Source organism: Papilio machaon, chromosome 20 (genome assembly GCF_912999745.1).
Source record: "Papilio machaon chromosome 20, ilPapMach1.1, whole genome shotgun sequence".
NCBI lineage: Eukaryota > Metazoa > Arthropoda > Insecta > Lepidoptera > Papilionidae > Papilio > Papilio machaon.
Window position 1 is genome coordinate 1,968,368 of NC_060005.1, and position 22,319 is coordinate 1,990,686.

At 33.0% G+C, this 22,319-nt stretch overlaps 1 protein-coding gene across 2 annotated transcripts in view; it reads left to right on the plus strand.

The window, feature by feature from the left end:
• LOC106710012 (tumor necrosis factor alpha-induced protein 8-like protein) overlaps positions 1–18,289 on the plus strand; it is a 36,355-nt gene extending 18,066 nt beyond the window's left edge. The window contains exons 3-7 of one of the 2 annotated variants that reach the window (XM_045682838.1): positions 11,498–11,564; positions 16,702–16,835; positions 16,969–17,127; positions 17,339–17,436; positions 17,642–18,289. In XM_045682838.1, the coding sequence (XP_045538794.1) occupies positions 11,552–11,564; positions 16,702–16,835; positions 16,969–17,127; positions 17,339–17,436; positions 17,642–17,813 (576 nt within the window). In that variant the 5' untranslated portion in view covers positions 11,498–11,551 and the 3' untranslated portion in view covers positions 17,814–18,289. The remainder of the gene's footprint in view (positions 1–11,497; positions 11,565–16,701; positions 16,836–16,968; positions 17,128–17,338; positions 17,437–17,641) is intronic. The other variant, XM_014501954.2, reaches the window with a different exon arrangement.
• The last annotated feature ends 4,030 nt before the right edge of the window (positions 18,290–22,319 follow it).

Genomic DNA, 22,319 nt, shown 5'->3' on the forward strand with positions numbered 1-22,319 from the left:
ATGCGAAAGCTTAAATGGCTGGATGGATGGACCAATAGATTTATGTTTGTTTGAGGGTATGTCCGCAGCGGCTGAACTTATATTGATGAAATTTGGCACAGATGTAGAACATAGTCTGGAAGAATACATATATTAAGTTATTTTTTAATTCCGCGCAGACGAAGTCGCGGGTGACAGCTAGTAAATTAGATATTTATGAAGTACTTATTAAACTTACGATCGTATGATTAAGGGAAAGGTATTTCTAGGTTAATTACATCGATCGTATAATGCAGACCTTTACCGTTTTTGTCATGTCAAGGCGAACCATACATATATAATAAAATGAGATAAGATTAAAATGTGGATAATATGACATATTTTCATTACATATAGGTTACTAGAATATTTAATATTACAACAGGTCTAGTGATTGGATACTTAAGTATTTTAAAGTATTTTTATCGCCAGTTTTATTCAAATTGGTACCATAGCTGACAAAGTTAATAACTTAAATGAGATTACGTTCTAGAGATTTAACTAAAAACGAATTCAAATTCCAGTCTTCACTAAATGTAGATTAAGTATGGAAAATCTACACAATCACAAGTGGAATTTTAGTATCATCATCATCATCAACAGCCGTTATCTGTCCACTGCTGGGCATAGGCCTTTCCCAATGCCTACCATACGTACGCGGTCCTCCGCCTTCCGCATCCAACAATGTTTTAATTTTAGCATAATAGTAATAAAACAATTCAAAATTGAACATTTGTTTGCTACACCAGAGATTGTTCACGCGATCTGATTCATTGTAACTTCGATATATTTCCTACTAGCTTTTACCCGCGACTCCGTCCGCACGGAATAAAAAAATAGAAAACGGGGTAAAAATTATCCTATGTCCGTTTCCTGGTTCTAAGCTACCTGCCCACCAATTTTCAGTCAAATCGATTCAGCCGTTCTTGAGTTATAAATGGTGTAACTAACACAACTTTCTTTTATATATATAAGATTTCGAGACCATTTTCCAATCTTACACATATGTTGACATTCGGTATTTTATTTACTTCGATGAAGGTTCACACTCGAATGTGGGACTGCGAGAAATATATTTCGAGACGATAAATGTCTAGCAATTGAAATAAAACCTTATCAAGATTGGCGGAACTTGTGGAGCTAAAGAAAATAATACGATGTATGATTGTTAATTTCAGAAATGTAGTAATAGATTTTTAACATTTCTTGTAAATAATAGAGGTCTTTATTTTTTTGTGGAATGTTCAAGTTAACTTTAGAATTTAAAACTCGGTTCATTTACAATTCTGTAATACTATTGTTATGTAGATAAAAATTAAATGAGTTCCGCGTTTCGTCTGATGAGTGTGGTACCTACCGGAGGCCTAATTTTAGTCCTCTTTCCCTTCCCACCCTTTTCTTATTAGGAAAGGATGGGGAGGGGAAGTGGATTTGGCGGAAGAGGAGGCCATAGGAAGGAGAAATATCCTCTTTCTGTGCGTCCCCATCTCCCTTGATTAAAGGTAGGCAATGCATCTGCATTTGCGGATGTCTATGGGCAACGGTCGCCTCGCTATTTCGGCGAATCCAGGTGGCCGTTTGCTCGTTTGCCACCTTATGATATGATATATAATAATGAAACCGATCTTAAAAAGTAATACGTATCATATTAATTTGTAAAAAAAAAACTTAAAGGGATGAATCCGCGTTGCTAATACAGTATCAATTTTCACATACGATAATATTCAAAGCAGACTCTAATCATATTCAACTTTATCTTGCTCAGTATTAAGTTACGGTCTATTTTTAGAAAAGGACCCGTCCTATGGGTATAACGACCTAAATCACAATTTTGTTGCCTGATAAATCTTTACGTTGAGGATAATTTAAAAAGGTTGCGAACACAGGTCATTGACACCTTTGAGGATTACGAAATTAGGAGCATAAAATACTTTTGGAATCTTGTATCCTCGTTTATAAAATATGAATTTGTAAATTATCCACTTTTATGTAATACAAAAAGTTAAAATACTTACTTCTAAATCTCGTCTTTATCAACATTATAAACTAGCTGTCGCCCGCGACTCCGTTCTTCCAGACTATACTCTATATCTATGTCAAATTTCAACAAAATCCGTTGAGCTATTTCGGAGATAATTACAAACAAACATCCATCCCATCCATTCAAATTCGCATTTATAATACTAGTAAGATAGGAAAGATCTGATTTTTTATTTAAATTGAATAGGCTCCGAAACTACTGAACCGATTTAAAAAAAATCACTGTTGGAAAGCCACAGTATTCCCGGGTGACGGGGGCTATATTTATTACTAGATTTATCAAATTCCGCGCCGAAGTCACGGCAACTGCTATATTATATAAAATATTTGACATAATTTTATTGTATCTTTCCCTTTCTCACTGTCGGAATTCGAAACCTTTTTACAAAGATGTGTTATTTTTTTTAATAGTTAAAGAGTTGAAAAATATTTTGTACGAGGTTTTCGGCCATGAAAACTAACGTTTATTATTATTACCCTTGCAGTCGGTGTTAACCTAGTTTCCAATTTGCATTTATTACAACCACGTTGAAAAGAATTTCGCAAATGTCAAGCTGCTAGTTATATTTTTAAATGGAATTCAAAAGCTTTGGCTGACGAGGGATTACGAGTAACGAAGTTACAGTCGAGAACGTTTATTTCTTACCCGGTCGTTTGATGGTCACTATGAAATTTGGTAGAAAACATACAAAAGTGCTGATTTATAGTTCTCGTAATGACTGACGAAAATAGGTAGCGAATTGAAGTAATTGACTGTAGAGACGAAGACACATATTTCTTACCCATTTCAATATGTAGATATTTCACAAAGAAATTAAATAAAACACCTGGTTGCTGTACGTTGTAGTCTAATACGCACGTAGCTTGAAACTAATAATAAATTCTCACCAGTCGTTATGAGATTGTTGTCCGTTTAAAATGGCACCCGCTTAAATTAATTCAAGACTGAAATATGGATGGCAAACTTAATTAACAAAAGGGTACCCGGCCGACGGATGTTTGATACGGTATACAAAAGCATTTCTTGTATAATTGCTCAGTATTGACTTTTATCGGAACATGCTTTGTTACGCAAAAACATCAAGACGAATTCGAACTTTATAACTCAAATTATACTGTTGGTTCTTTAATATAGTTATTGTGAGTGAATGTCAATTAGTGAACATTGTAAAGCGGAGCCTTTATAGAATGCATCAGGACCGTAAGTGCAAGCTTCACTCGTCTTGTGTGTTCAGTCATTAGTCACGTTGCTCGAGCAAGCATTCCATTTAACCGTGTACATATCGCTTACTTTATCATACATTTTCTCTTATAATACAATAAGGAAGTACAAAGGTAGCCAGTATTTAAAATAAAAGCTAAAAGAAAAAAAAATCTTACAACTCTATGTTTTAGTTAAGTAGAATTTTTAGTGTAGATTTGCATAATGTTATTTTTTTAGCCGACTTCAAAAAGAAGGAGGTTATCAATTCGACTGTATTTTTTTTTTTATGTGTGTTACCGCGAAACTCCGCCCCTGGTGGTCCGATTTTGATGAAAAATATTTTAATCGAAAGGAAGTGCTTGCAGGTGGGTCCCATTTTTTTGTTTTTTTTTTTAAATAACTAGAAGACTAGTAGATTTTGAATATAGCTTCAAAATTTGTTGCGGAAATTAGGGACATTTTTGCTTTCAGCGCTTACGTAGGCTAAACTATAGGACCTACATAAAAATGATGTATGGCGAATTGTAGCTCTTTAAATGTGCTAAATAAAAGTCCGCGATAGCATATATCTATCTTTTATAGTTTTCTCACAATAACCATTTTTTTCTTTAGAAACATTAATTAAATTCATGCCCTATTTCCGACGCTATTATTCAAGTTCAGTATTAACCCTTATGTAAATAAATATGTTCATTATCAAGAGAATTTAATGTAGATTATATTTGCAATTGAAACTATATCATTCTGTCTAATAGTTTAGGAGATATCGTAAGAATAAAATTACGCGGAAACGAAAAATGCTACATCGCGTTACAATGAATAGCACAAATTTGCTTTCTGGGCTTACGTAGGTCAAACTATATGACTTACATAAAAATGATGTATGGAGTAATTATAGATCCTTAAATTTGCTAAATAAAAGTCTTCGGTGGCATATATCTATCATCTATGGATGTCTCACAAAAACCATGTTATTGTGAACAAACTTCGATTAAAATGCACACGAAAAACAGCGTCGTAAGCTTACGGCGCTATTATATTATATTCGATATGAATCCTTATCCAAATAAATATGTTTTATGGCTAGAGTATTAAATGCAGATTACATTAGCCTTTAAACTATGTAATTCTGATCAATAGTTTGGGAGATATTAAATAATTAAAAACTACGCGCATTCGAAAAATGCTAGTGCGGTGCGCGGCTGGACAAAATTAAAGGCACGCTACGATGTATTAGTTCGGTAATTTTCAATTTGTATACCGATTTTGATAATTATTTCATTATTTAAAGGATAAGTGGTTATCTGCTGCATTCTAAATTAGTTTTTGAATTGAAGTACACACATATCAAATAGGAAAGTCCTTTTCTTTATTTGTCTTATTTATGTCTTTATATGTATTAAGGAAATTTGTAATTGAACTTCAAATTCACTAAAAATTGTGAAATAAAACAAAAATTTTAAGAAAAAAAAATAGCCGACTTCAAAAAAAAACAATCTCAAACAAAATGCACTCAAAAGTAACCTAAAAAAAAACAATGTCAAACAAAATGCATTCAAAAGTAACATAAAAAAAACAATTTCAAACAAAATGCACTCAAAAGTAACCTAAAAAAACCAATTTCAAACAAAATGCACTCAAAAGTAACATAAAAAAACAATTTCAAACAAAATGCACTAAAAAGAGACAAAATAATGTCATAAAAACTCTCTAAACTCTAGTAGTTAGAAGTAGGGGCTCAGTTTTCCGCAACTCCACGATAAGCGCGTATTTTGCGTGTCTCTAAACTCTAAAGAAAGTTCTCTTCTTTCTTGTAACATGTCTATATTGTATAATTATTGTTATTTTGGAGTCGGTTTCGGCCTAAGTAGGGACATAAACGTAAGTATGTCTAATACATCTCAAATACAAAATGTCACCTATTTACTTCGGCCGACACCGACTGCGAAATAACAATAATTATACAATATAGACATGTTACAAGAAAGAAGAGAACTTTCTTTAGAGTTTAGAGACACGCAAAATACGCGCTTATCGTGGAGTTGCGGAAAACTGAGCCCCTACTTCTAACTACTAGAGTTTAGAGAGTTTTCATGACATTATTTTGTCTCTTTTTAGTGCATTTTGTTTGAAATTGTTTTTTTATGTTACTTTTGAGTGCATTTTGTTTGAAATTGGTTTTTTTAGGTTACTTTTGAGTGCATCTTGTTTGAAATTGTTTTTTTGTATATTACTGCAAATGCAATGTCCGCAAAGGTCAATGACACAATACGAACCAATCAAAGGTCACGTTTTGCAGTGTTAGGTACTAAAGTGCATTGTACTGCATCTCAGCATACGTAATATGTTTTATTTAGTAAATGGTTTTTTACGTGTGTTACTAAATAAACAAACCTTTACTTTCTTTTACTCGACGCCCTATTAGGTAATTCGTGACTTATATAGGCTAAAAAAATTGAAAAAACTCGACGGTAATCTCTGTAAACGATTTCTGGAATATTATTTAAAAATGTATTGATGAAAATTAGGGAAAAATTACCCGTGCTAAATATGAAATTCTTTCAAAAATTTTACTAACATCTCAGTGCTTTAGTGCAAGCACACCTTTAATAGGAACAGCGTATCGACTCTAAAATAGCTACATATTCCCTCACGTACATAGCTCCTTAGGTTTTTCCAGTCCAAGTAATGCAGTATAACGATGAAGCGACGAGACATGTTCACGTAGACATGGTACACCCTTTCATTATAATATTTATGATTTCCCAGAAAATGTTAGGAGTTGTTCGAAACACGAAAACAATGTCTGGTTGTTGTTTTGTTTTTGGAATTAAATAATATAAATACATATTGTTTTTTACCCGACGTTAAGAGGGTGTTTTTCGCACGTACATGTACAGGTTTGTATATAATATGTAAGCCTTAACAACTGTGGACCTAGCACGAATATTTGTGACAACCGCTTTAGTATAATCGTCGACAGTTATGTCAAAATTAGTATCAGATTTTTGGTGTACTTTACGCACGATGCACAAATTTTGACGATGACTGATGATTTTTCGTATTCTTCCCCTGACTGTCATAGGATTACAGTCGAGATTTTTATTTTTTTAAACGACAAAGAGTTTATTTTAGCACCTCAATTGTAAGAATTAAATATTATATTACGTATAATATATCGTAATATATAATATTTAAAAATTAAGAACGTTAATTTTGAACTCAAGACGAAGTAAATGTATAGCCAGTGTATTTCAGTGGAAAGGTATCGCGTGACATAGGGTAACGTATTGATCCACAAAACCCTGCTTACAATGAATAAGTAACAACCTAAGCTTTAATGTCGCAAAGGCTTGTTGGAAAATACAGACAAAAAGAAGACAGGCGAGAAGTGGACGCAAATACCGTGTTTCGATTGATGAGTGTGTGCCGGAGACCTAAATGTACATTTTTTTTAAATCCATTATTATAATTTCTATAATTGTGTTTCATCTGTGTAAACCTACTTTATATTGAGACATTATTCCAAGATGCTTCAATTTTTAACGACCGTCCCCTTCTGGTTTGTTAATTAAGTTTGTCATTCCATATTTTAGAACCCCAATTAATTTAAGTACTATTTTAAAGTAACACCCCTTTGGTCACGATTTTGGGCTCAGATGTTCTTTATTACTCTTATTTAATTATACAGTCCCTTAGTCCTCAGTATGGCTTTCATTTGTAGTATAAACTAAATCTACGATAAGTGTTGCCCTTAGTGGCCATTAGCAACTGCGGCAATTAGAATTTTATTTAAGTGTTTAGAAATCTTACTGTACAAATACATATACACACATAGCATTGTTTTTGTTACAATTTGTTTTGGACAAGCATTAGCTACTAAAACTACATTTCCACGGTCATTGTTTCCGTCTGGATTCCCCGCGAGTCGATAAAATGGGTGGGTTGGGTACGCGTGGTCTGTCTACAGAAAGACGCGCAGTGGAAACACACTTTAAGCTAGCAGGCGGGCGCATTCAACCCGTGTAATGACTCGGCAAATTGTCCATTTAAATAACAATCGAATGAGCCGCCAGCTATGTAAACCGATATTACACTACTTGAAGCAATAGCATGATCATATAGTTTGTCAACCTGGGGTAGGGTGTGGTAATCTTACTAATATTGCGAATGCCTAAATGGATGGATGAATGTTTGTTAAAAGATATCTCGACAACGCTTGTATGGATCTCGGTAAAATTCGGCACAGATGTACAACATGGTCTGGAAGAACACATAGGCAGGCTACTTATTATTTTTTTTTAATTTCGCGCGGTCGGAGTCACAGGCGATAGTTAATTTTACTATGTTACTAATGTTATAAATGCGAATTCTTAGATGGATGAATGGATGGATGGATGTTTATTAGAAGGTATTTCTGGAGCGGCTAAACAGATCTTGATGAAATTTGGCACAGTAGAACATAGTCTGCAGAATACATAGGCTATTTATTTAGTTATTTTTTTATTCCGTGCGAACTGAGTCGCGGACATCTAGTATTTGTATAATTGCATCTAGTCTAGTTTAGTCAAAGAGAATGAAGGGTAATATACACACTTTAGGTACACTTTTTACCACAGTGGAATCGCATCATAACGTTGTATCACAAAGTATATAAAACATCTTTATCGTATAAATATGAAACGAAAAAAAAAACGATTCGTCGTAGTCTTGATATGAATAGCAAGGGTTCAATTTACCTTAAATCTTCTATAAAAACACTGGCGATAAAAATCTCAATAAGCAATTCCATTTTACTGAGAAATATTTATAAAAGAACCCTTTGAAATAGAAAGGTAATGCGTTTATATCGCTTCGGTTTTCAAGCGTTAGATTATGTACATACATTTTGAGGCTATATTTTATAAATATATGCCTAATTATAATGAAATATGATTTAATTTTAATCACTTAAAATTTAGACAATTTGTTTAAAAACCTTTACTTAACCGTGTTAGGTATTGTCGTGTTTCTTATCCTTTAGATCTGGTCGTAGTTATTCCATTCTCGTCGTCGGCCGGGCTCGTCGGGGACGCGAATTCAATTTGACGTTATTTACGCCGCTCTGATATCGTGTAGGCTGGGCTCTGAGACGACGGTACTATTTTATACACTTTATACTCGCCCTTGTTTTGCAGTGGAATTTTTAGTTGGTTAGATTTATGAATCTGCAAAGTAAGACTTCACGCGTGTGTTTATTATTGTCAAAAAAATTGTCTTAAGAAAATCAGGAGATAGTTAGATATCTATGTGGTGTGCGATAATTGTGATACCTAGTTATAACAACGTTATTGCCTAATAGGTGTATCTAAATTAGAAATAAATGAAATGAATGAGTTCTTCTAGAAAAGATGAGATTCTCTATAGACTTGACCACTGGTTGTTTGAGTCGTGGGATTCCTTAACCGGTGGTTTACTATACTATTTTTTTATAATATATATATATTTTTAAATTGTATCTTATAGATATTACGTAAATAAATGAATACATGTACGCACCATAAGAAACGTGTGTTGGCTTTTTTTAAAAAAATAAATATATGTCGATTTATTTTACCTATGTAGGTGCGATGCGTGAAGCAATCGCGTTAGTACAGCACGTTGCCATAGCAACTGCCTTTATCTCCGACACAGATGTGCAAGGCGTGCATCGCTCATAGCGTAATTGGAATGCGAATTCATTCAATATGGTCGATTATAACTGAATATTTAATAAATTGAATTATTTTATATATAATGTTATAGTTCAGCAGCTAAGGTCTCTGAATACAAACAATGTCTTTTTAAAAAAAATTGAGTAATTTTAAACAAGAGATTTTACTTCAGTTCTTCTCTCACACAAATTCATAGAGAGTTAAATAAAAAAAGAAAATCACATTTGGAATAAAAAAAAAAATTGCGTCAATTTTCTACATTTAAATATTCACAAGTGCTACGTAACATTTTATCGACTCTTACTCAACGACCCACTTTTTATTTCCCTTGAGCAAAAGTGTAACACTTTATTTTCTTCCCTAAATCCGTTTTCACAAGTGTTGATCTTCACGATTTATTTTCATTGCTTCGAGAATTTATGTAGCTGCTGCCGCTTTATGTGAAGCCATTATACTTTATGTACTCCGCAAAGTTATGGCAAATTGAATGCAATTATTTTACTTATAATAATAATTCTGTGTTCATAAAATATCCTTTCTAATACAAATCCGAATTGTTTTCTAGATTAACCACATTTATTAATATTCGTAAGACACGGAATTATAATCACGATTAAACAGCGTCATTGTCACAATTTTGTCGAAAAATAGGAAACTCAAACTACTTAATTCTGGTAAAAAAAAAACATTATTTTAGTAAAAACCACGAAAGTTTAAAGTTAAACTACATTTTGTTCATAGAACTCATAAAAAAACCAGTAGAACACTTTTACCACAGCACTTTCATTATATAAATTAAAAAGCATAAAAAGCATAATGGGATTTGACATTCATCTGTTAATTTCGTCTTTGGAATGAAACTGTGGTCTCAGTACACTAATATTTGTGATACTGGCCATGGTATCATCAGCGACAAAATTTCTGCAACACCACCTATCGGGCGTAAAAAATCAACAATCTCATACTAATTTTTTTAATAATTGACGAAGAATATACGAAGACGATTATCACAAACATTCGTGCTAGGCCCTCTCGTTGATTCCCGGTGCGTTCATTTGAAGATCTCGGAACTCTTACCAGATGCACTTGGGGATGGCCACCGGGTTGCGGGTCATGGGGTTTTAGTGAGTCGAGTCTCACATAACCCTGTTTTTCCTCCAGAAGGCAGGGTATCTTTTGAAGATTTCACCCCCGAAAAAAAAGGCCGTCTCATTGAAATGAAACATATACTCCGACATACCAGTCTGGAATTTTAATAAAAACTCCACTTGTATACTTCATACGAAAATTAAATGGTTCTAATATTATTCCTGTTTTAAATTTATCTTTACGTCATGGTTGAAAGTGTATTGCGGCTTAGTAATAAATATAATTATCGTATTTTATTTGAAGCACGTACAATATTATTAGCTGAATGTGTTCATTCATTTCATACGTCAAAGAGTGCGTTATGTGCGTTACCCGATAACCTAATGATGCTCGTAGATAAATAATGGAATAACCGTTCTATTGATCATTGTATTAAGTAGTGATAAGTGCAACTTAAAATCGAAGTCTAACTTAAACATCATTTGGAAAGTTAATACTGGTTTAGAAGTATTCATTCAGGGATAAATTAACTCAGGGGTAAAGTACTTGTATGTCCTGGATTCGAATCCCGCAATGTACCAATGTGATTTTCGATTTACATTAGTACCTTTATACAATATCCTTACGGTGAAGGAAAACATTGTGATGTAACCTGCATATATCTGAAAAGAAATTCAAAGATGTGTGAAGTCAACCAAAGAGCACTGGACCAGCGAGGTTGACTATTGTAGAATAGGGTAGTGTCCGAACCTTAGTAGGGACGTATAGTGAGCTGATGATGATTTGCTAGCTGCAGCCCGTGACTCCGTCTGCGCAGAATTAAAAAAAAAAATTAATTAGTAGCTATGTGATCTTCCAGTATTTAGTATATTAAATCGAAACTCTGAGTGCGACGCTAAATGCTAAAAACGAAGCTATGATTAATTGAATTCCTAGAACTAACAGTCATTGCTTTTAACTTAGTCACAAATGCGTCACGGGAGGTAAACACTAAAAATATAATTACCTAAAAGAGTATTAAGTTTAAAAACAGCTAATAATATCCTAAGAAAATTTGATTCCAGTTCAATGCATCTTGATTTCTTTTAGTGGGTTTCCACTGCAAAAACATCTGTACAAAAAATATTAATATCTTGTATTTTTTTTTTCTTCAGAGGGGAACATTTCTTGGAAAGTTCCCATATTTTCATTCCCTCTTCCGTTTTATCGTTTCAACGTTTCTCTAACTGAAGCATGAGTACATGCTTTTGCAATTTATGTGTCACTACGTTCCTCGATATGATAGAATTTGTGAATTAAATTTGATTAGTAAAACTTATGAAAGAATGGCTTTGTCGGTTTGTATGCTTTTAAAAAAGGTATTTGCATGGCTGTATAACTATAATGTGTACGTAGATACTTATTTCTATATTTGTATTGTTTTGTTGATTTGTTTTTTTTTCTTTTATTACAGGACTTGGAGTAGTATCTTCTGTTATTGCCTCAAGTTTTCTTTTAAATTTTCTCCATGGTAGCCACCTGTAAGTTTTTACTTTTTGTTTTTTTTTTGTTTTTAACCCTTTTTTAAAACGTAATATATTCTCTTTTAATAATGTTTCTTTGTTTTTAATTTTAAATTTTATAGCTAGTTAAAAATGAAACATAAAGGAATGTTAACTTTTTCTAAAAAAAATAACATTATGTTTTTCCCTGAATTGAAACGTTCATTATAATTGCCAGTTACGAGTCTCGAATAATTAAGTACTAACGTTTCGTTTGAACTCAATCAAAATTTAATTGGAGTCAAAGTCAGCGAGGGCTTTGACGATTCAATTGGAAATAACACAACCACGGCAGAGATGTTAATGAATTGCAAATATATGCTAATATATAATGACTGCAACTAGCTGTCGCTCGTGACTCCGTCCGCACGGAATTAAAAATAACATAATAAATACTACTATGTTCTATATCTATGCCAAATATTATTAAGATCCGTGGAACCGTTATGGAGATACCTTCAAACAAACATTCATCCATCCATCCATTCGCATTTATAATATTAGTAAGATATGATTTTAAGATATTCCAGTTTTTGTTTATATTTTGTATAATAACATTGTATTTTTTTATTTGCCAAAACATTAAACAGCAGTTAGGAAGGAGGACTAAGTAAGCTGTTAAATGAAACACATTAAGTGGCAGTTTACGACTCTTTTTACATGCCCTAAAAGGAGACACTAAACATATCCTTTTAAGGCAACAATGTGGGTATATTTAGAGTGACAATGTACGTATGGTTATAGAAGAATAACTGTCGCCCACAACTCCGTCCGTGCGGAATTAAATTAAACTTAATTAGCCTATATGTTGTTACAGGTTATGTTGTACATCCATGCCAAATTTCAGCGAAATCCATGCAGCCGTTTTGGTGATACAAAAATCCATCCATCCATTTAAATATTTGCATTTATAATATTAGTAAATGTATTTGAGCCATGTTTTGGTAATCAGCTTAAATGCCAAAGTATTAAGGTGTACTATTTTCTAGATAACTTATTACTATTGATAAAAAACTTTTTAGTAATACATTCTTAAAATATGTTTGCTTTATTTAATTTTGGTAGATTTAAGAATCGATTTATTAAACCTTCTAACTTTAATTATTTTATTACTTGACCGTCATCAATTAGCTACCATTCGATACGACCTCACTCAAACAATCCCTCATATAAATTCTATTTAAAATTCAAGTCACGAATCACGTAGAATTTAGGGACAGAAGGTAGAACTAGGGAAATTTAGGGACTTTCAATTTAAAACCTTATGTTAACTAAAATACCCATAATCTATCTCGTATAAATCTATGCAAAAAGCCATGAAAGTAACAGACGGTGAGGCGACGGGAACCGCCCGGCCCCCAGGTCCCAAGCCTAGGCTAGGGCTGTCAATATACAAGAAACATGGACCCAAATAACGAGACTATAAAATACGAAAACAAAGACCCTTGATCTTTATAATGACATCCGATGACATGTTTCATACCACTCGTTTTTCTCATTCCAAAACATTTCAATTTAGTAGCATTGTACCATGCAAACTTGAAGAATATAATGATGCTACCTGCACATGTATGCGAAGAGATTCAAAGATATAAATGTAGTCCAACCTGCACTGGTACAAAGTTGTTGACTACACTTTAGGGTAGGGTCGAGCCCGTCGTTGGGAATGTATAAGAGCTGACGAAACTTGAAAATTGTGGCAACCCTAATGTAGTCCCAGCCCGGGCGGATTGGTGTCAAGGCGCCCGAGGACATCGTTCGAAGGTAGCGCGTATTCAATTCAATTTATTGAAAGATTGTTGGCTGTATTGATTTGTTACTTTGTACATACTACTAAGGTGTAGTAGGTACTTTCTTCGAGAATTCACTATAATTTTAAGGAGATATTTTTTGAATCACATCGTGTAAAGTCAAAAGGTTTCAAAAATAATTTATTTAATTTAATAACCGTTACAGAAATAAGTCATTAAATGGTGCATGGTTCCAATTAGGGTTGCCAGGTCGCCAAATCCAATAGCCGGACAGACCAGCCAGTTTGGTCGGACATTCGGGTAGAAAGGTCGGACACCCTATATTATTTAGGATTTTGTCTCAGTATTAATAGGTACACTCTCGTTTGGGAAATGTAAAAAGCCTAACAAAAGCCGGAAAACCGTTTATTTTGGCCGGACACGTAATCAAAAAGCCTACCTATGACCGGCTTTATCCGGACATAGGTACATGGGTAGGCTTAATTCGGACGCCTGGCAACGCTAGTTCCAATGTTACCTAACCTCATATATCAATAATTTAAAGTCTTCATACTTATATTTAATATTCCGACTGACTCACTAGGGTAATGTTAACGCAGTCACCCTCAACTGGAGTACTCAGAAGAGTGTCTATAGTCCTTCATATTAATTCCCGGAGCCGAATTATTATAAGAAATTATTGTTAATTGGCATGCGCGGCGCTCGGTCGATGTCCCCTCCCACTCGACCCCCCCCCCTTTCCCGCCACCCCGATATTTAATTGACTTTACGACGCATCTGTTTCAAAATTAAACAACAAAATACAGATGATGAAAGTTTATATAAAGAAACAGTTGAAAATCTTTGCATGACGAAGAAAATATGGACATTTTAAAAATAAAACTGGCAGATTCTGAACATGGGTTCTTCAAGAAACATATTGCTATCTTTTTATTTTGTCAGATAGATTGAGAAGAATGATAATATAGTCTTGTAAAAACGTCTTAGCAGTGGAAAGTGACAAACAAAATCCACGTTCCTCACATATATTTCTAAGAAGAAAACGTTATGGTAACATTCATGAAAGAGGCAATTACGTTCAGCGTATTATAAAAAGGTTGAACCCGAGCTATCGTGTGAACAGCCATTACTGAGTCTAATGGTAACCCTCGGGAACCATTGTCGGAATTACTTGCCGTAACTATTGAGTAATTTAAAGAACGCGAAAGTCAATTGTAGATCTAATTTCTAAATCATGTTGCTAACAGATCCATGGACAATGTTACAACTACAAAAGACACTAAAAGCTGTTGTTAAGCTTCATATACGGCTTTATAACTTGTTAAGCTTATGTAATATGTTTGAAGTACAATTTTTTATATGAAAATGCAAACGTAGCTCTATACATTAACAAAATTTTAGTTAAAAATTCAAAAATATATTATTTAAAATGTTTCGGCAATGTAAACTGAGAGAGACACAACAACACTTACACGCGTATATGTACCTATATAACAAACGTAATATTAATAATACCTGGCAACGTTATTATGAAACGGTTGAATTCGACGTTGCTTAGGTTAGGCCGAAACAAGGTCGATGTTAATCAACTTTCCTAACAAAGTTAGTTAATCGATTGGACGCCTCGTGGGCATTGTAAACAAAATGGACTACAACCAAACTTTGTCGACAATAACCCCCCCCCTCCCCCATAACCTCGGTCCCATTGTGTATATTTTAATCGGATAACGTTTTATATCTAAAAAATAGTATCGGTTTAGTAAAGTATATGCCGCGCCTGTTATTCTGCGATAGGCAAAGTTTATGTTATTTCTTTTTGCTGAACTTTAATTTTATTAAATATTTTGCAATGTCATTAAAACCAACATAAAAATATAAGCGCTGATTTCTTAATAATAATTGAAACTCAAAATAAAGAATTATTAATGCGTCAAAGTGAATAATATTTCATATGCGTACTATGTTAGAAAGTAATGGAAGTTCACGGCAAGTCAAAAAAGCACCTACCAAGGTTGCAGGAACTTGACATTGCCTCACCCGTGCAATTTGGCAGCCCTACAAGGTCGTTTACACACGCGATAAGATGATTCGCCAACCCTACTGCGTTGATATGAAGTCAGGTAATGTACTGACTCATCAAATGCGTACGATATACTTTGATTTAATGTTCGAGACGCTTCTTGGTAAATTCAAATAGGGTCGTATCGGAAAATCGGTTTTGTGTTACTGTTTAAGTTATTTTCTATCTATGCTTCGTGAACGTTTCCTTGTAACCTTTGTTTACTAATGAATTAAAAGCATTCATGTGGAAGTTCCATTCTAACATAAATTCAATAAGCATTTTTAAATTAGTCACCGTTTGTTTCTGAGACCTAAATCTCTGTATAAAACATATGTCATCCCTGTCATTATATGACAAAACAGAGATAACATATTTTTCAAACGGGGGTTTTGGTCTCAGAAATCTACGGTAAGTCTTTCTATTCTAGTACACAATGTCTATAACATTTTTCATAATTTCAATTCAATTTGTAAAACGCTGTGTGTTTATTTTAATAGCACACAGCAATAAAAATGGAAAAAAAAATTATAAAATATTTTTCGAGTAAACAAAGGGTATGAAATAAATTCACTTTTTCCGCCACAATGGCGCTTATATGTACGTAACAGATATGTACGAGACCAATATATAAAGAGATATATGATGTGATTTATATGACGGTTAGAATATAACCCTTTCGCATAACAATTGCATGCGACCCTTGGGCCCTTACAAATTAGGATATTCTTTGCCATCTTTGAATTCATAAGGCATAAAATCAAGTAATTTAATTTCTATTTCCAGAGAAATACGAGATTTGTTTTTATAAAGCAATCTCTTTCTTACTTTCGTATTTGTTTTTTAGGTATAAAAATATCTGAAAGGACAAATCTTATTGTTCGTATTACGGTATTACCTTGATGGAAAAATGCTAAGAGTCGTAAATATAATTTTATATGTAAGGAGGTTTATCACCGACCCACATTAGTTCACGTTTCATCAATTTCCTCGAGAACTTTTCCATTTCATCGGAAGCAATAAAAGGTTCTTTAATTCAGAAATATATCCTGTTACGTGAATTATATTATCGAATTTGTTGATTACTAAGGGAATTAGACTTGATTTTTTTAACCTCCATTGATCTTCCGATTCGATTCTTCAACTTAATAAAACATGACAAAAATATCCTTTTTCGCAGTACTAATTATGGTACCAAAGTTCATCCTCTGAAACCCCTAGACTTTCTCTGGACATATGGATTAACAGGACTTTGCTTAAAAACCGTTAACTGTTAGTATTTGTAATTTGTTTGTATGTGTTTTAGCGATGGAAGGCGGTGCGTGGTGCGCCCGCGACATCTCGCTGCGCGCGCAAAAGAAGTTTCTGTCGCGTGTAGGGGGCGCGGCGAGTGCACGCGCCTTGGTTCTCGACGAACACGCCGCCAAATTGTTAGATCAGGTAGCTATTACAAACCTCTATAATTGTTTAAAACTGAAACCCTTGTATTACCTTTAATCTTTTATTTTACGATAAAAGGGCTAACGAGCAACAGACAGAGGGAACCCATGAATTTGTAATATGTTTTCTTCAGTTTCTAACGGTGCTGAGGGAACGCGTGGAGAAGCGCGAAGCGGAGAAGTTGGTGAAGCACGTGATAAAGGCGGCGGTGAAGCTCGGCGTGCTGCGCCGGCACGGACAGCTCTCCGCGGCTGATGAGCGCGCCCTCGCCGCATTCCGCAGCAAGTTTCATGTACGAATACATATTTTTTATCGTACTTTCATAAGAAAAATGTTCTAAGTTATCCTGTATATTTATTTATTGTTAAAGATGGCAAACGAGCAAGCGTCCACCAGAGACCGTTAACAGACACATTCGATATGCGATATCGCTCTTCAAAATGTATAACAATAAATATAGTTTCTTTTAATGTGAAGTGACAACTCATGTCTTTGTATTTCAGACGGTGCTGATGGCTGTGGTATCATTCTGTGAGGTGGACTTCTCGTATGACCGAGGCTTCCTGCAGGACGCTCTTAGAGAGTCGCACCAGTCGCTCAAGTAAGCAATATGCCTTGAAAAGATTAATCACTCTCTCAACATTTGTACTGATTTTGTTGTTTTAACATTCTGTCAAGATTATGGGAAAGAGCGGTAATTTTACGTGTAGATTGATTTATTTGATTAAGTTATTGTAAGAGATGATCAAATTTTTAATTATTCGGATTGTTGCTATTGATGTTGATCTAAATTCTTTATATTTCAGGTCTGTAGTCGAAAGGCATTTGTCTGATAAATCGGTATCAAGGCTGGCCGGTGTATTCGCACTGGCCTCTCGCGGGGATCTTTTAGATTCCTTATTCTCCGGCCAAATAGACGAAGATGTGCTCAAACTGACGAGGATGCTGCGCAAAGAACTCGACAGAGGCCTGCTATAATCCAAGCGAGGAGATACGTAAGCCGTCCTATAACCAAAGCTGTTCTTACCATCTAAATGATCTCTATCATAAAGAGTATCGGTCCGCTTTCGGCCGGTGTTGCCATTATACAATTTTTAAAACGGTAGAAATTTTGGCAATTGGAGAATAATTATGAAGGAAAATCGTTCAAGTATGGCCCTTCTTACAAGGAACCGTAAATCTTGGAAATTAATATCTTTATATATCGTGTTGCGATCCGTACATACAACGTTGAATTATTGACACAAGTCGTATTTTCGGTCAGTACATAGTGACTACATGTCAACTGTATACATTTGCTTCGTCATCTTTAAAATCATGGAAAATTTCGCGACAATCTTGACGAAAAGGTTGCGAACGAGTGCCTTTGGCGAAGAACGAACGAAATATGAGGTTCGCGGCGCGTGAATGTGTACTTTGCTCTTTGAAGTTGTATTACGTAAGTTGATTAGTGACCTTAAATCGCCGGGTTCTGAAGATTTACGTTGCTTTATATAAGAAGGGCTTAAGGCAATTTTTAAGGGTTCACTGTAATTGTTTACTTTTTACTCTTGAGCAAACCTTTCTTTAAATCTTCTGGGATCAGAAAATGGTTATCTCAATAAATTGAGATTGTCTCTCTATTATTAATATTTGTTAGTTATTCGGTCTGTATTCGATCGGTGTTTTGTAGATGCTTTGCTTTATTTAATAAGCAAGCACTAACTTTAGACATAATTGGGAATTATTTTAAGACTAGACTTTGCTCATTTTCCGCGTTCACGACGTCCAAATAACTTTAATTAAATGTTACTTTTATTAATAGATTAAAAAATGTTGCTATGCTTAAAAATAAAGCTACCAATTGGTAATATTTCTGTTAGTAGTTTTTGTGACAGTGCTGCCAATAAAACAAATATTAACTGTCGCAAGTGAAAACAGTTTATTCATAATGCACCGGGAAAAATACATTTTGTATTTATTACACTTAAATAGAACGCTATTTTGAGAAATGATTAATTTAGGATACTAGTAAATTTTACATGAAAAAACTTTAATAAATAATTTAATTACACATGTTTCCTTAATACAATTGGTAGCTCTGTCGAGTTAAAATTATGTAAAACTTTTTTTTTTGGTAAATCATAAAAATAGTGGTTTTATCTTGGTGTCTTAAATTACCAAGTTCAATACCACTGAGTTCATTTTAATATTTGAAAATAGTTGCAACACTGAACGTTAAGTGACGTAGTGAATGTTAAAACATAATTAATATTGAATGTTTTATAAAATTACGAAGGGTCAAAACAATAATGAAATGTAGTTGATTGTTTGAAAATTAGTAATATGAAGTCGTACTACGTGTATAAAATTTCGGCAATGCCGCGAAAATTTTTCTCTCATTTTTATATTGAATGCACAACTTGCCTAATTTTGTCGCGAATTTTAGATTTGATTTTTAAATTTTATATTAAATTTACACGCTTTGGCTTTAATTTTTTTAATATAATCGACTCATGAGATCTGATATTAGTATTAGGTTATAAGTCTTGCCTGAGGTTTTAAAGAAAAATCAATTTAGGTGCCAGATTATGGATATTAAAGCATTTAGTAGATATTAATAGGTGTTATTTGTGAAAAAATATGTCGTTTGTAGTGAAACGCCTGATTTAGTAGTTATAGTTACCAAATTCTTAATTAACGGTGTTTTTTTTACAATTTTTAAAAATTCTACTAAAAATTATTTTTTAAAATTTACTGTTTTCTACGCAGTATTGTAATTTTTATTTAATATTATTTTTTTTTTCAATTTTTCAAGGGATCAGTACAGGTCTATAATGAATAAATGAAATATCAAGTTTTTGGCTAAATAGCACATATAAAAGTTTTCTTCGTAATTTCGGACCAAAATTTTTAAAAAACCTAGATTATAGTTACAACATATCTGAACAAAACTTCATATCTCACTTTTTATTAGCAATAAAACGGTATATTAAATGTATATGAATTTTACTTTTTTAATATCTTGCCGAATAGATAGCAGGAAGATTTTTTAAATTTAATTCTACACGTTTAACGAGAAAAAACAAACTATTAAAGGTTTAATTTTATTTCGAATTTCTTTCTATAAATTAGACAAAAAAAAATCACTAATCATTGATATATTTTTAATTATTTACATCTCAAGTTTTAACATAATTAAAAAAAAAACATGAAAATTATAAGATATAGTCAAACAAGGATATCTGAACCAGTGAGAGGCGCTGCTATCGCGGTTATTTCTGTCAGAATATATAAAACCTACTTAAACAAAGAAAATGACAAAAAAATGACATGACAGCTACAATACAAAAAGGATCTTGTGACATTTTTTGACGTTGACAAAAATAAATTTATTTTTTTATTTTATAATGCAATTGTTCGTCGATGTTCAGTTCAGATTCAGTTAACAGAATGTACAATCGAGCAGAAAAACAAATAGTTGAATGTGAGAGAACACAAGTGGAAACGTTGCTTGGGTAATTGCCACAGCCGAGGTACAGTCGCGCCACTGTGGTCGCCACCAAACGAGTTCAAACGTTCACTAACAGTTTTAACTTTAGTCGCGTTTTTTTTACAAAGAGGATCTTGTGACATATTTTGACGCTGACAAAGGGGCGCTAGTGGGCTGTTATAATTTAGTTTGTCTTATGCCCACCGGTCCAGATAGCCTTGTCGACCTATCACTTTTTTTTCTAGAATGGCGTTGTCTGACTTCTATTGGCACCTGATTGGTTAAACATCTGTGAGCATGTACAGTTAAACCTGGATAAGGGAGAAAAATATCGCGGTCCCTTGAACTCCCTCTTATCCAGGTTTACCTGTATATTAATAATTAACAATACATTCTATGCATATAAAGCTAGATAGAATCAAAGAAATAGAAAGCCATTAATTAAAATATATAATAAAACAGTGTATTTCTGTGTATTTTTTTTATTTTGGTACATACTAAATTTAATATATTTTTTTTTAATATATCTTGTACTTTTAACTTCCATGACAGTTTTATTAAATCATATTTTTTGGTTTTAGAATATTTTTATTATATTTATTTACATTACTTGTAGTTTTAATATTTTAAGTTAGGTTTTATTATAAAATAAATATTTAAAATTCATGACGTAATTTTAAGGAAATTCTCTCAACCCACAAAATATTGTTCCACTCCGTCAAATATTTTAAAGGTCACATTTTAAGCACTATAGTGCACTAGTCTAAGTATTACAAAATTACATATAACACTATATGTTCATATAACAAATAATCAAACGAACCATTATCGCTTAATAAAAACTATTATTAACTATTATTGTCAAAGTAGTTATCTAAGTGACAAAATTTAGTTCAATCAATCTATATATGTCTGTCCTTCAGGTTGATTTGCGTTTAACTTCATTTAGTTCTATCGAGTCACATAAAGCTGGATAGAATAATTCTATCCAGATTAAAAATTTTAAAGATGGGTCTTTTTTAACATATTGTATAAAATATCTGATCCTTAAGCAAATACAGCAAAATATGACTGAAATTATGAAGTTTCAGTCTAGTCTCTATCAATGGGATCTGATTTAATTGACAATTAATATAATTTATCAAGAATTTAAAATTTAAGCAAATAATACTCCTAACAGATTTCTTCCTTGCCTTAATTTAATTAAGTTATAAATGACATTTTACAAAAGGCCATAGAAGTATTTTCAATATTGTTTTAAAAATTTAAAATAGGTTAACCGTGGGATTTCACTAGCGAAAAAACATACTAAAACATTGTCATACCGCTCACTGTCTTTGTAAAAAATATTTTTGTGTACGTGTATCGGCAGTGGAAACACACGTGGATTTGCTTCATTTCAATGTAGTCACCCGACAACTCGGCTTCTAATTGTTAAGGTCTACTATAATGTGTTAAGATTTGATATCAAAATATACAATTGATAAGATATTTGTTTTTTATTGAACCCTATTTTTATAAACGTATAACTCTGTTGACTACAGCCTAGTCACTTCTAACTTGGGGTAGGCTCCGAGCCCCTCATTGGAGACGTATAGTGACATGATGATGATGATAATTCTGTTAGTAGTAGAATGTAAATTCTAAATTCAAACAAGATTTTTTTTTAAACTATAGTCCTCAAATACTCTTGAGTTCTGAAAAAGTTTTTATTTGTTGGAATTGAGAATTTATATTCTAGTTCTGTAATAAAAATGCCATAACATTTTTTTTCGAGAACTCGTGAGTTTTCAAAAACTTAACTTACTTAAGTTCTCCAGAAGTTTTTTTATTTGTTGGATCAATACTACATTCATAGATTAGATTGATTTAATATTTTTCATTTAATTTCTTTAGGAAATAGGGAACAAAAATAAAACAATATTTTTTTGTGAAAGCACCAGTCAATAATTTATTCACTAAAATTTCTTAGTATACAAATTCTGATGTGTGTTAAAAATATACAATGAAAT